General features: G+C 42.8%; 1 protein-coding gene across 5 annotated transcripts in view; it reads right to left on the bottom strand.

Moving 5' to 3' along the window:
• LOC141173011 (myelin-associated glycoprotein-like) overlaps window positions 1-14,049 on the bottom strand; it is a 99,249-nt gene that overhangs the window by 32,103 nt on the left and 53,097 nt on the right. For all 5 annotated transcript variants that reach the window (XM_073657630.1, XM_073657634.1, XM_073657633.1 and 2 more), the window contains exon 4: window positions 1,469-1,768. In XM_073657630.1, coding sequence (XP_073513731.1) covers window positions 1,469-1,768 — 300 coding nt within the window. The remainder of the gene's footprint in view (window positions 1-1,468; window positions 1,769-14,049) is intronic.

Here is a 14,049-nt window from a genome sequence, read left to right on the forward strand (position 1 = left end):
TCATCAGGGGGAGGATATATTGTAAGTCTTTACAACACCCAGATTTCCTCCAGAATACATACAGGTGACTTGTAGATGACAAATAACACTATATCTGACTATCTGTTCACTTATTCTGTTTTCTCCTCTGTAGACTTTATCTCTAATTTTCACTTATCTCTGAGCTAGTGTGTGGTGACAAGAGGCTATGCTATCTCCCAGACACAGCACACAGACATGAGTAATTCTGGCTCTCCTGTCTTTCTTTATCTCTCTCTCAAATGTAGAAGCAAGGAGACAATTAGAATGCAATACTGAACCGTGTAGCTGTGCATCCAGCTTTAAGATGATATATAACACTAAAAGAAGCATTCATTCATCCATTCTACTTTTTCATCGATTCTTTCTTGACTTCAGTATAGGGAAATCTAATCCCTTCGGAAACCCGCAGTCTTCCTAGTCTTAGGCAAGAACTATTTAAATAGTTTTTCAGGTTCAATAATAAATTCAGAAGGTGGGGGAAGTGGCTTATGAGTGGAGAAAAAGAAACATATTTAATTGATAGGATATTATAAAGTTTTTTTGATTAAATTTGTACTTTTATTTTTATACAAAGTTTGGTAAAACAAAAGTGACCTTGTAACCTCTGCACACTTCTGCAGACTATCCCGGCCTCTTTGTCTATCACAAGATTACAAGGTTTGGAATCTACAAAGGTTTTTAGCTAACAAAATAGGATAATATGATTGGATGGTTAAAAGCAACAAACCCAATTTTTACTTTAAATAGGATGTGTCACCGGGTCAAATGTGCTTTTGTGCTTTCATTTTATTCTCGCTGCTCCCCAGAGTATTCAGTTAGCTTGCTTTTTAATTCGACATAGAGTTAGTGCAATTTTTACTGTCAACTCTTTACCAAAGGGGCATGGTAATAATGAAGAAAATAAGAGGAAAAATTGTCCATTTTTGACTTGGTAACAAGTCCTTTTTAACTTCGATTACCATGTAATACTGCATTTCACTCACAGTTGGGGTAACGTCTGATAGGCCAAAATTTCCATCACCACTTGATCCATCCAACTAGATCCACCAGCTTCCATAAAAAAGGTATATTATCTAATTAGAAAAAACATTTAAAAGGAACTTCTCATGTTGTGCATTGAATCGTATCTGAGGGAGACGTGAGAGCAGGAGGAGCCGAGCAGATTTCTTAATGGCTTTAAGGCTAAACTTTGGGTAGATGGGCTAATGTAATAAAGACACTCAATTAACATGACACCTTGACAAATTCAGCAATTTTACAACGGTGCAACTTGAAATTTTCCAATGAGCATCCAATGACTTTACTAGAAGTTAGTCAATTAAGAGCTCATTAAAAATGGGGATTTAGTCAACACGATTTGCCCTCCCCTCTCCAGGGGCCCCATGATCTGCTTCATTGGTACATCAATTGCAGATCACTTTTAACATGTTTTTCAATTTCGACTTACAGATGATGCTCAGGTTCCCTCTCATGACTTGCGACTTTGTTCCTGAAGAATAGTTTGCATGGCAGCTAATGGACATCCCATCATGTTTTCTGGACATATTAATGACTTGCTTAGATTCCACTTTCCAAACTCCAGCACCTTCATAACTGCACATTACATTGACTTCTCCTTCAAGAGAAGACCACACCAGATCCGGAGGATCTGATGGACATGTGTAGACTGTTGAACATTTCAGAGTAACGTCTGTAGCTTCTGGGATGGTCTGATTGGGAAAGATCAAAATGGGATGTGGAGGGTTATCTGTAGTCAAATAACAAAAAAAAATCATTACTTTTTTGTTAAAAAGAAACATAACCTATGCCAAGGAACGTCCTTCTACCATCAAAATATCAAACGTGAAGTTGGCTAAACATTGGAATAGTCTTAAAGAAAAGATCACTTTCGTGAAAACTTCATGAAGTAATAGGAGGCTGAAATATAAAACCATTCCCAAGTATTTATAATAATTAGAAAAAATAACCCTGTCTGACTTAGTGATGTACTGTAAGCTCTTGCCCTTGTTGTTGACTCTCCACTGTCTCACTATTTGACAGATGTTTGAGACTTCCTGCTTCTAAGATACCATTGTATGGAGGGGTAGGCAGTGAAAATACAGCATGTAAGCACAGATAAGATCTACGATGATGATGATTATGCTGATGATGATTTAAGTGATTATGTAAGATGAGATGTAAGATGGATTCCTGTGTATTGTGGAACAGCAGGAGGAGAAGGAGGAAATTAGAAAAAGTAACACCAAAGGTACATGTATAACAGCTTCTATTCACTCTGTGTATGTGTAGTGGGAGACTTGGATTAACCCTTTACAAAAGTAGCTACATCCTCCTCTAAAATATTAACACTTTTACAAGCTCCTCTTGTGGATTATAGAATAAAAAATTTGGCACACAAAATGACAAGTTGTGAAGAAGTTCCTTTTACTAGCATGGTCCAAAATCAGTGTAAAAGTCAGCTATGCTTCAGTCAAGCAGACCTTTATCAAACATACACTGAAGTGCGTAGCCATGGCAGGAGGTGAAATAGACAATGATTTTGTACCACACTATTGAAAGGAACTTCTTCACAACTTGCTATTTTGAGTGCCGAATTCTTTATTCCATATAGGTAAGGATTGGGACTCTCTCCGAGCACCAACCAATGCAAGGAGTGCCGTACTTCTTTACTATACATTCTTTTGTTGATTAACCCTTAAGAAACAGCTGTATCCTGCTTTTTAATGTGGGATGAATTTTACATCTTGTTACATTTCTGATATAGAAAAATAATGTGTATGAAATAAGGTTTAGGCTTGGTTGGAGGTGAGAAAATATTTTGCTTAATTAGCATACATTGATTGGCAGTGGATAATTAATTTATGATGTTTGTCAGGGATTCACATGATCCTGATTACTCACAGAGACGATCCACTGCGATTTCTTGAGCAAATAGGACAGGACTATTATTTATTTTTTTTTTTTAATCCAAAAGAGAGGCAGTATTTATGAAAAATATACAAAAGGTTTTACCAAAGGAGACAATACAGTACAGAATATACAGCTGCACAAAATAAATGGGATTAAAGAAGAACTTACTATAAAGATTGCAGAGACGATTCAGTTTAGCTGGAGGGAAGCACTCCAAGTCATGGCCGCCATCGAATAGTACCCGTGCTACACATAAATATGTAACTTCCAACAAGAGTATGGACCCATCTTCAGCTGGGTCTTTAATGCCAAAGTGGGACCTGCCCACAAACCCCCCTTGTGATGACCTCACGTGGGTGGGGCTCCACACTTCATATTTTTATTAAAAACTCTAACTTCTACAATAACTCCTCATGGGTTGATTGCAGAAGCTTGCAAGTGATACCATATGTTTTATTACAAATTTACCTTTCTTTAGAGACTGGACATGAAGTGACTGCTGTTAGTTATCTGTGTACTTTTGCATTATTGCTCACCAGAAGGGCTCACAGATTGGGAAAATTGTGTGTATTGTTCCTTAGCTGACTCTGTGTCTCATTATTATTGGAAGTATATAACTTCCGATATTCCATATTTCGTGTCAGTGCCGGCCAGACTGCAGATTTATGGTGAGCAAATGGGGATGCCCTGGAGGTGAGAGAGATTCATTTTGAAGCCAGGAGCTGCATCCTCCTCACTCATGTATATATTTATCATGGGCCTGTGCCATTAGGAAATACATTTTATGTTAATTTGAATGGACAATAAAGTTTGCCACCTCTCCTGCATGTGTTGCAATTTGCATGGAGAGCTTCTTTTACTCTGACGTATGGTCAATAAGGGAGGGGGGAAGAGCGGTTTGGGAGAAATTCTTAATATTTTCTATGACAATGTTTGTGATTTTCTTTTGGGGAATTTATGAGAAAGAAAAATAAAAGAATTAATTCACCGCTGGTATTCTATGGACCAGTGATTCAAAAGAAAGCAGAAAAACAGTCAAATCCTGCCTGATCTGAGCATAAGGCTGCACTTTGCCATTCTGATTCTGCATAGAATGAGATCTCCCCTCACAGTAGATATCTCTCACCAGATTTTGTGCTCATTGGGAAAGAAAGAAAGTAAAACTGGAAATACTCTAAGAAATTATTTATTTTGGTTATACAATTATATATATTTGAAAAAAGAGATATTAGCCTCTAAAACACTGGCCAATGGACAGGCAGGAGAGACACCGGAATTTGAGTTCCCTGCCTTGCTACAATTTCATTGTTTCTGTATGTAAAGTATGTAACTGCAAAAACTCGGAAGAAGCTGAACTCAAAACGCGCAGCAGGGGTGTTCTTCTGGCTGGACTTCCTCATTGGGTTTGTCTCTTTTACTTCTGCTTTATCTTAGCTACTACTTCTCCATATGTCCATCTAGATTTATTTATACTCATGGGTATATCCTGTGAGATTATTGCATGCAATATGGGACATACCCCATAAATGTATCTTTATACCGACATCATGTCTTTAATATCTATTTAAAAGGTTTTGGTTCATTTATGTATGCATAATTCTCATTGGAACTACTCAAGTCTCATCATTCCTAGAGGATTTGTTTTGTAATATGGTGTCTTTTATATATGACTTATTAAATAGCATGTTGTTTTTGAGTCCTTCAGGCTAACTTTACAATATTGTTATTTGACATTTACTATTCTGACACCTACCTCTTTGTACAATCTTGTTAGATATGTTTATAAAGTGTGGAATGGTCGGGAATATATGCATTCTGAATGTTAGCAACTAATTTTACCATTTAGGCATCCCTAATGGAGTCCACCTCTGCTTTAATATCTACTTTTTAATCTGACCATTTAGGCACCCCAAATGGAGCCCACCTCTGCTTTAACATCTACTTTTTAATTTTTTTTCATATTTTTCCAATATGTGCTTTCAATAAAAATACATTTTATTGCACTTTTGTCTCTTTTGTTCCTGTTATTGTGTAGGTTAAATACATTTTTCAGGAGAGCCTTGTATTGTATGGTGTAATTATAGGTCTTTATTACATATAAGTAGTATAAAAAAACAGGTGGTAAAGTCCTGTACGGGAAATATATGTCACCCTGGTGGCTAGCCTCAGTGATATGAAATCTTGAAAGCAGGCTCCAGCACTGTTAGTGCGTAGAGGGTTTTTTAATAGGGCAGCATTGGTCCAGGTTTTTAGAAGCAGTAAGCAGAGATGGGCGGGACTGGCTGCTCCCATGTCTCCATTCTGGGAGCTGAACAGTCTATTAGTGTTGAGCGAGCATGCTCGACACTGCTCGGTACTCGTCCGAGCATCTCACTACTCGGGATGTTCGGCGAGCACCGAGCATTTCCGGGTTACTAGGGCGGGAGCTCGGGTCTCCGCCCTGCATGTTTGGCGCTCTTTACAGAGCCAATTAACATGGAGGGATTGCCAGTCACTGTAATGCCGCAGCCATGTTGTTTGTGGGCATTACAGTGATTGGCTGGCCGCACAGCGTCACCTCGAGTATTTAAAACTGGGCGCCGCCATCTTGGATACAGTCGCTCCAGATCAGACAGCGTAGGGAGAGTGCTGCTGACCTAGGGAGAGATTTATACTGCAAAATAGGTAGTGTAGGGTCTCTAAAGCCTGCCAAATCAAACAAACAGTCCTTCTCAGGACTAATATCCATCCCCGATATCAGGCAGGCAGGCAGACTGTATAGGAGATGGGTTATACCAGCAAACGCTGCATTACAGTCCTGTGTGCTCCTGCTTGTCAAATAGCTAGACTTATCCTCTGGTCTCAGGGGCCAGGAAAAATCCTTTTTTTTCATCTAAATCCTGTATTTTTTTTTCCTCAGTCAGACTGTCCAAATACGCGTCTTATTAACCTTTTGGTATCCCCCCCCCCCCAAAAAAAAAAAAAATTGAGTGTGTCTGTGACTGTTCAGACACCAATATATCTGTTTAAAAGAGTCTGGTGTAGGTTAGAAAAATATAACTGTGGTTTTGCAGTTCCACGGGTCAAATCTCTGTATTATCCTGTTTTTGGCATTTTTAGCCATAAAAAAATACTGTAATAGTGTCTCCCTGATTGTTCAGACACAAATATATCTGTTTAAAAGAGTCTGGTGTAGGCCAGAAAAGTATAAATGTGGTTTTGCAGTTCTACAGGTCAAATCTCAGTATTATCCTTTTTTTTGGCATATTTTGCAGTAAAAAAAATACTGTAATAGTGTCTCCCTGACTGGTCAGACACAAATATATCAGTTTAAAATAGTCTGGTGTAGGCCAGAAAAATATAACTTTGGTTTTGCAGTTCCACGGGTCAAATCTCTGTATTATCCTTTTTTTGGCAATTTTTGCCATAAAAAAACACAGTAATAGTGTCTCCCTGACTGGTCAGACACAAATATATCTGTTGAAAAGAGTCTGGTGTAGGCCAGAAAAGTATAACTGTGCTTTTGCAATTCCACAGGTCAAATCTCTGTATTATCCTTTTTTTGGCATTTTTTGCCGTAAAAAAAAACAGTAATAGTGTCTCCCTGATTGTTCAGACACAAATATATCTGTTTGAAAGATTCTTGTGTAGGCCAGAAAAATAGAACTGTGATTTTGCAGTTCCACAGGTGAAATCTCTGTATTATCCAGCTTTTGGTATTTTTTCCGTAAAGAAAAACAATAATAGTGTCTCCCTGATTGTTCAGACACATATATATCTGTTTTGAAAGATTCTGGTGTAGGCCAGAAAAGTATAACTGTGGTTTTGCAGTTCCACAGGTCAAATCTCTGTATTATCCTTTTTTTGTCATTTTTTGCCGTAAAAAAACTGTAATACTGTCTCTCTGATTGTTCAGACATAAATATATCTGTTTAAAAGAGTCTGGTGCAGGCCAGAAAAATATAACTGTAGTTTTGCAGTTCCACGGGTCAAATCTCTGTATTATCCTGTTTTGGCATTTTTTGCCATAAAAAAAACAGTAATAGTGTCTCCCTGACTGTTCAGACAGAAATATATCTGTTTAAAAGAGTCTGATCTAGGCCAGAAAAATATAACTGTGGTTTTGCAGTTCCACAGGTCAAATCTCTGTATTATCATTTTTTTGGCATTTTTTGCCATAAAAAAACAGTAATAGTGTCTCCATGACTGGTCAGACACAAATATATCTGTTTAAAAGAGTCTGGTGAAGGCCAGAAAAATAGAACTGTGGTTTTGCAGTTCCACGGGTCAAATCTCTGTAGTATCCAGCTTTTGGTATTTTTTTTGTAAAAAAAAACAGTAATAGTTTCTCCCTAATTGTTCAGACACAAATAATTCTGTTTGAAAGATTGTGGTGTAGGCCAGAAAAGTATAACTGTGGTTTTGCAGTTCCACAGGTCAAATCTCTGTATTATCCTTTTTTTGGCATTTTTTGCGGCAAAATAAAACAGTAATAGTGTCTCCCTGATTGTTCAGACACAAATATATCTGTTTGAAAGACTCTGGTGTAGGCCGTAAAAATATAACTGTGGTTTTGCAGTTCCACGGTCAGATCTCTGTATTATCCAGCTTTTAGTATATTTTCCGTAAAGAAAAACAGTAATAGTGTCTCCCTGATTGTTCAGACACAAATATATCTGTTTGAAAGATTCTGGTGTAGGCCAGAAAAATATAACTGTGATTTTCCTCTTCCACGGTTCTAATCTAGTTTTTATTACCCTTTTACCATTGATAGTGCGAGAGTAAGCTATTTTACTTCATTTACAATGGGCAAGGCGCGTGGCAAGGGATGTGGAACTGGACGTTTTGGTGATGGTGCGTGTAGAGGACGGGGCCATGGCCAAGGTGAAAATGTGCCTCAACCAACAGCCACATCTTCTCGCTCCCAGTTCTTGACCGAATGACTAGGGAAGCACACAACAACAAGACTACTATTTCGAACTGATCAGTGTGAACAGGTTATTAATTGGATAGCAGATAATACTTCCATTTACCTGGGCACCACCACCTCCGTTCTGTCTTCCACACGGTCAACTTTTAGTAGCCGTGAGTCTCGACCGCATACTCCTCCTCACCCTGATGCTCCTTCCTCCCACCATGCCGATTTTCGTTAGACAGCAACTGATCCCGCAGTTGGACCCTCTGAAGAGCTGTTCACTGGTCCATTTCCATATTTGTGCCTCTCGCCTGCTCTGCTTGAAGAGGTGGAAGAGGAGATCCCATGTAGCGATGCTCAAATATTTGAACAGCCACGGCCAGAGGAAGTCGACGCTGGCAATTTGTCACAAGAGGTGAACGATGACGAGACACAATTGCCACGAAGTGAGGAGGAGGATCGTGGTCGGCAAGTGGAAGAGGAGGAGGTGGTGGATGATCTAGTAACTGACCCAACGTGGCAGGAGGACACGCAGAGCGAAGCCAGCAGCACACAGGGGGAGGGAGGCAGAGTACCCCAACAGGCAGGAAGAAGCAGTGTGGTGGCTGCAGACAGAAGGCGGGCAACCGTTCCCCGTAACAACAACGCGAGGGACGTTGCCAGTAAAACCGGTAGGTCTTCCAGAGTCTGGAATTTTTTTAAAGACTCTGCTGATAACCCCAAAAAGGCCATTTGTACCACCTGCCATGCCAGCATCAGCAGGGGTGACAAAACTACCAGCCTGACCACCACCAGCATGATCAGGCACATGGCAGCAAAGCAACAGACTTTGTGGGGTGAACCCCAGGGTCCATGACCAGTGTCAGCGGGTGTTACCGCTGCTTCTTCCGCTGTTGTGCGTGTAATAGAACCCCCTGTTGTGTGTGCTAGGCAATCCCCTGTCCATACTGCATGCAAAGATGCCCCCTCCTCTCAGTCTTCACTTGTTATGGCAGTTTCTCAAGAAGCAGCATCAACGTCCACGTCCCACAGCAGCGTTCAATTGTGCATATCCCAGACCTTTGAACGAAAGTGCAAATTCGAAGCCAACGCCCCACAGGCCACAGTCCTAATTTCGCACATTTCACGACTGCTTGCGTTGGAAATGCTGCCTTTTAGGATGGTGGAGACGGAATCCTTCCGCAACCTTATGGCGGTGGCCGTCCTTCGGTACTCGGTCCCCAGCCGACACTATTTTGCCCGGTGTGCCATCCCCGCACTACACAAGCACGTGTCCCAAAACATCTGCCGTGCCCTCCACAATGCAGTTACTGGGAGAGTTCACCTGACAACGGACACGTGGACAAGTGCTTGTGGCCAGGGATGGTACATCTCCCTGACAGCACACTGGGTAAACATAGTGGAACCGGGACCCAGTCGAACCTTGGGAAGGAACACATCCTCCCCTCACCGAGGATTGCGGGCCCTATGTCAGTCAGAGTTGCCCCCACAGTGTACAGCTTCTGTGCATCATCCTCCTCCTCCTCCTCATGTTCAGCCTCCATCTCAGATATCACCACATCAGTAACAAGCTGGAAGCACTGCAGTACTACCTCAGCCAAGCGGCAACAGGCTGTGCTGAAACTGATAAGCTTATGTGATAAATCTCACACTGCTTGTGAGTTGTGTGCAGCTGTGAAAGAGCAGGCAGATCTGTGGCTGAGACCGCTGAACCTACAACCAAGCATGGTCATGTGTGACAATGGCCCTTACCTGGTGGCGGCTCTGAAGCGAGGCGAAATCACACAAGTACCATGCCTGGCTCATGTGCTTAACCTCGTGGTTCAGCAGTTTCTTAAATCGTACCCCGAGTTGCCAGATCTGCTCGTCAAAGTTCGCTGCCTGTCAGCTCATTCTCGCAAGTCGGCTACAGCTTCCGCCGCTCTTGCTGTGTTGCAGCAGCGTTTGCAGCTTCCAGCACACCGACTGGTTTGTGATGTCCCCACACATTGGAACTGTACCCTCCACATGTTGCAAAGGATTTGTGAGCAGAAGAGAGCAGTTGTGGAGTACCAGCTGAAACAAGGCCGTCGATATTCAGGTCAGACTCCACACTTAAGACCTCAGGAGTGGACCTGGATGTCTGACATATGTACCATCCTTAAAAATTTTGAGGAGGTCATTAAGATGGTGAGTGGTGATGACGCCATCATTAGCGTCAGCATCTCACTTGTCTGTCTTTTGCAATGCTCTCTGCAGAGAATTAAAGAGGGGGCATTGCAACCAGAGTATGATGAAATGGATCAAGAAGCTGTGGCAGGAAATTACACACAGCCCAGCCTAATCTCATCCCAATGTGCATTGGGGGACAATGAGGGAGAGCAGGAGGAGGAGGAGGAAGAACAGGAGCTGGTATCATGCGCTGTAGACGGTAGTACCTGTACAACTGTCATACAGTCGGTTCAGCGTGGGTGGCCTGAGGACAGGGGGAAGGAGGAGGAGGAGGAGAGCATAGTCAGTCGTCATCTTGGTGAGGACATGGAAGTCTTGCCCGTTACCAGTCTGGCATGCATGGCTGACATTATGTTACGCTGCCTTAACCGTGACCCTCGCGTTGTCAAAATGTTGGGTGACAGTCATTACTGGTTGGTGACACTTTTAGACCCCGTTTCAAGAACAACTTTCACTCTCTTATTGCTGAGGTGGAGAGGTCTACAAAAATGTGGCAGTACCAGAAGGCCCTTGCTGCAGAACTGTTAAAAAAAATACCATGTGAACACGCTAGCGGCAGAGGTCACAGTTCGTTGGCCAACCAAGGCGTACAAGCGAGAGAGACACAACTCCAATCCAGCAGCAGCAGGGGAACACTGTCACCATTCTGGGACAGTTTTCTGAGACCCGCCAAGCTTATAGGCCCTGAGGAGCGGGGTACTCTCACAAGGAGTGGAAAGTTTCAAAAGATGGTGAGGGAGTACCTTGCCGACCGTACCAGCATCCTCCGTGATTCCTCTGTGCCTTTTAATTATTGGGTATCCAAGCTGGGCACTTGGAATGAACTCGCTCTGTACGCCTTATAGGTCCAGGCCTGCCCTGCCGCTAGCGTGTTATCGGAGCGTGTTTTTAGTGCCGCTGGGGGAATTATAACTGATAAGCGCACTCGCCTGTCAACTGACAATGCTGCTCAAAATGAACAATGGCTGGATTGTGCCAGACTCTCATCACCACCAAATGACAGCGGAGTAACATAAAGTCAAATCCACTGTGTTATTTCGAGAGGTGTATTCCCATGCACCGCTTCACACCCACACATGGGTATACGCTTCCTCATTTCGGCTGTATTTTGCTCTTCTCCTTATCCTCAGCCTCCACCACTACTATACCACCAGGGTGAGCGTAGTCCATGTTGCCAGCTTTGCAAGTTCCCCCGTCCTAATTTTTGGCAGCTTTTGCTTGAAAGGAATAGGCAAAGACTATGGGAGACCCACTCCCCAATAATGGGAATAATGTTTTTATTATGCTGTACTGCATGGCTCTTGTAAGGGGCATTAAAACTGTCTTGCTAAGCTACTGCGACCTCCACATCTCATCCAAGGGGCATTAAAACCGTCTTGTTAAGCTACTGCGACCTCCACCATTCATCCAAGAGGCATTTAAACCATCTTGTTAAGCTACAGCAACCTCCACGTCACTTCCAAGGGGCATTTAAACCGTCTTCTTAAGCTACTGCGACCTCCACGTCTCTTCCATGGGGCATTTAAACCGTCTTGTTAAGCTACTACGATCTCCACGTCTCTTCCAAGAGGCATTAATACCGTCTTGTTAAGCAACTGTGACCTCCACGTCTCTTTCAAGGGGCATTAAAACCATCTTGTTAAGCTACTGCGAACTCCACCATTCATCCAAGAGGCATTTAAACCATCTTGTTAAGCTACTGCAACCTCCACGTCACTTCCAAGGGGCTTTTAAACCATCTTGTTAAGCTACTGCGACCTCCACGTCTCTTCCATGGGGCATTTAAACTGTCTTGTTAAGCTACTACGATCTCCATGTCTCATCCAAGAGGCATTAATACCGTCTTGTTAAGCAACTGCAACCTCCACGTCTCTTTCAAGGGGCATTAAAACCGTCTTGTTAAGCTAATGCGACCTCCACCATTCTTCCAAGTGTCATTAAAACTGTCTTGTTAAGCTACTGCAACCTCCACGTCAATTCCAAGGGGCATTAAAACCATCTTGTTAAGATACTGCGACCTCCACGTCTCTTCCAAGGGGCATTTAAACCGTCTTTTTAAGCTACTGCAACCTCCACATCTCTTCCACGGGGCATTTAAACCGTCTTGTTAAGCTACTGCAACCTCCACCATTCTTCCAAGGGGCATTAAAACCATCTTGTTAAGCTACTGGGACCTCCCCGTCTCTTCCAAGGCGCATAAAAACCATCTTGTTAAGCAACTGTGACCTCCACATCTCTTCCAAGGGGCATTTAAACTGTCTTGTTAAGCTACTGCAACCTCCACATCTCTTCCAAGGGACATTTAAACCGTCTTCTTTAGCTACTGCAACATCCACCATTCTACCAAGGGGCATTTAAAATATCTTGTTAAGCTACTGCGACCTCTACGTCTCTTCCAAGGGGCATTAAAACAGTCTTGATAAGCTACTGCGACCTCCACGTCTCTTCAAAGGGGCATTAAAACCGTCTTGTTAAGCTACTGCGACCTCCACTTCTCTTCCAAGAGGCATTAAAACCGTCTTGTTAAGCTACAGCGACCTCCCTGTCTCTTCCAAGGGGCATTTAAACCATCTTGTTAAGCTACTCCAACATCCACGTCTCTTCCAAGGGGCATTTAAAACGTCTTGTTAAGCTACTGCTACCTCCACGTCTCTTCCAAGGGGCATTTAAACTGTCTTGTTAAGCTACTGCAACCTCCACTTCTCTTCCAAGGGGCATTAAAACCATCTTGTCAAGCTACTGCAACATCAACGTCTCTTTCAAGGGGCATTTAAAACGTCTTGTTAAGCTACTGCGACCTCCACCATTCTTCGAAAGGACATTTAAACCGTCTTGTTAAGATACTGCATCCTCCCGTCTCTTCCAAGGGGCATTTAAACCGTCTTGTTAAGCTACTGTGACCTCCACCATTCTTCCAAGGGGCATTTAAACCATCTTGTTAAGCTACTGCGACCTCCACGTCTCTTCCAAGGGGCATTAAAACTGTCTTGTTAAGCCACTGCAACCTCCACGTCTCTTCCAAGGGGCATTAAAACCGTCTTGTTAAGCTACTGCAACCTCAAACATTCTTCCAAGGGGCATTAAAACCGTCTTGTTAAGCTACTGCGACCTCCAACATTCTTCCAAGAGGCATTTAAACCATCTTGTTAAGCTACTGCAACCTCCACGTCTCTTCCAAGGGGCATTTAAACCGTCTTGTTAAGCTACTGCTACCTCCACGTCTCTTCCATGGGGCATTTAAACCGTCTTGTTAAGCTACTACGATCTCCACGTCTCTTCCAAGAGGCATTAATACCGTCTTGTTAAGCAACTGCGACCTCCACGTCTCTTCCAAGGGTCATTAAAACCGTCTTGTTAAGCTACTGCGACCTCCACCATTCTTCCAAGGGGCATTTAAACCATCTTGTTAAGCTACTGCGACCTCCACGTCTCTTCCACGGGGCATTAAAACCGTCTTGTTAAGCTACTGCAACCTCCACGTCTCTTCCAAGGGGCATTTAAAACATCTTATTAAGCTACTGCGACCTCCACCATTCTTCGAAAGGACATTTAAACCGTCTTGTTAAGATACTGCACCCTCCCGTCTCTTCCAAGGGGCACAAAAAACGTCTTGTTAAGCTTCTGTGACTTCCACGTCTCTTCCAAGGGGCATTTAAACTGTCTTGTTAAGCTACTGCAACCTCCACGTCTCTTCCAAGGGACATTTAAACCGTCTTCTTTAGCTACTGCAACATCCACCATTCTACCAAGGGGCATTTATAATATCTTGTTAAGCTACTGCGACCTCCACGTCTCTTCCAAGGGCCATTAAAACCGTCTTGATAAGCTACAGCGACCTCCACGTCTCTTCCAAGGGGCATTAAAACCGTCTTGTTAAGCTTCTGCGATCTCCTCGTCTCTTCCAAGTGGCATTAAAACCGTCTTGTTAAGCTACAGCGACCTCCACGTCTCTTCCAAGGGGCATTTAAACCATCTTGTTAAGCTACTGCAACATCCACGTCTCTTCCAAGGGG

This window comes from Phyllobates terribilis, unplaced genomic scaffold (assembly GCF_046119375.1).
Source record: "Phyllobates terribilis strain yellow unplaced genomic scaffold, ASM4611937v1 Scaffold_12__6_contigs__length_324123572, whole genome shotgun sequence".
NCBI lineage: Eukaryota > Metazoa > Chordata > Amphibia > Anura > Dendrobatidae > Phyllobates > Phyllobates terribilis.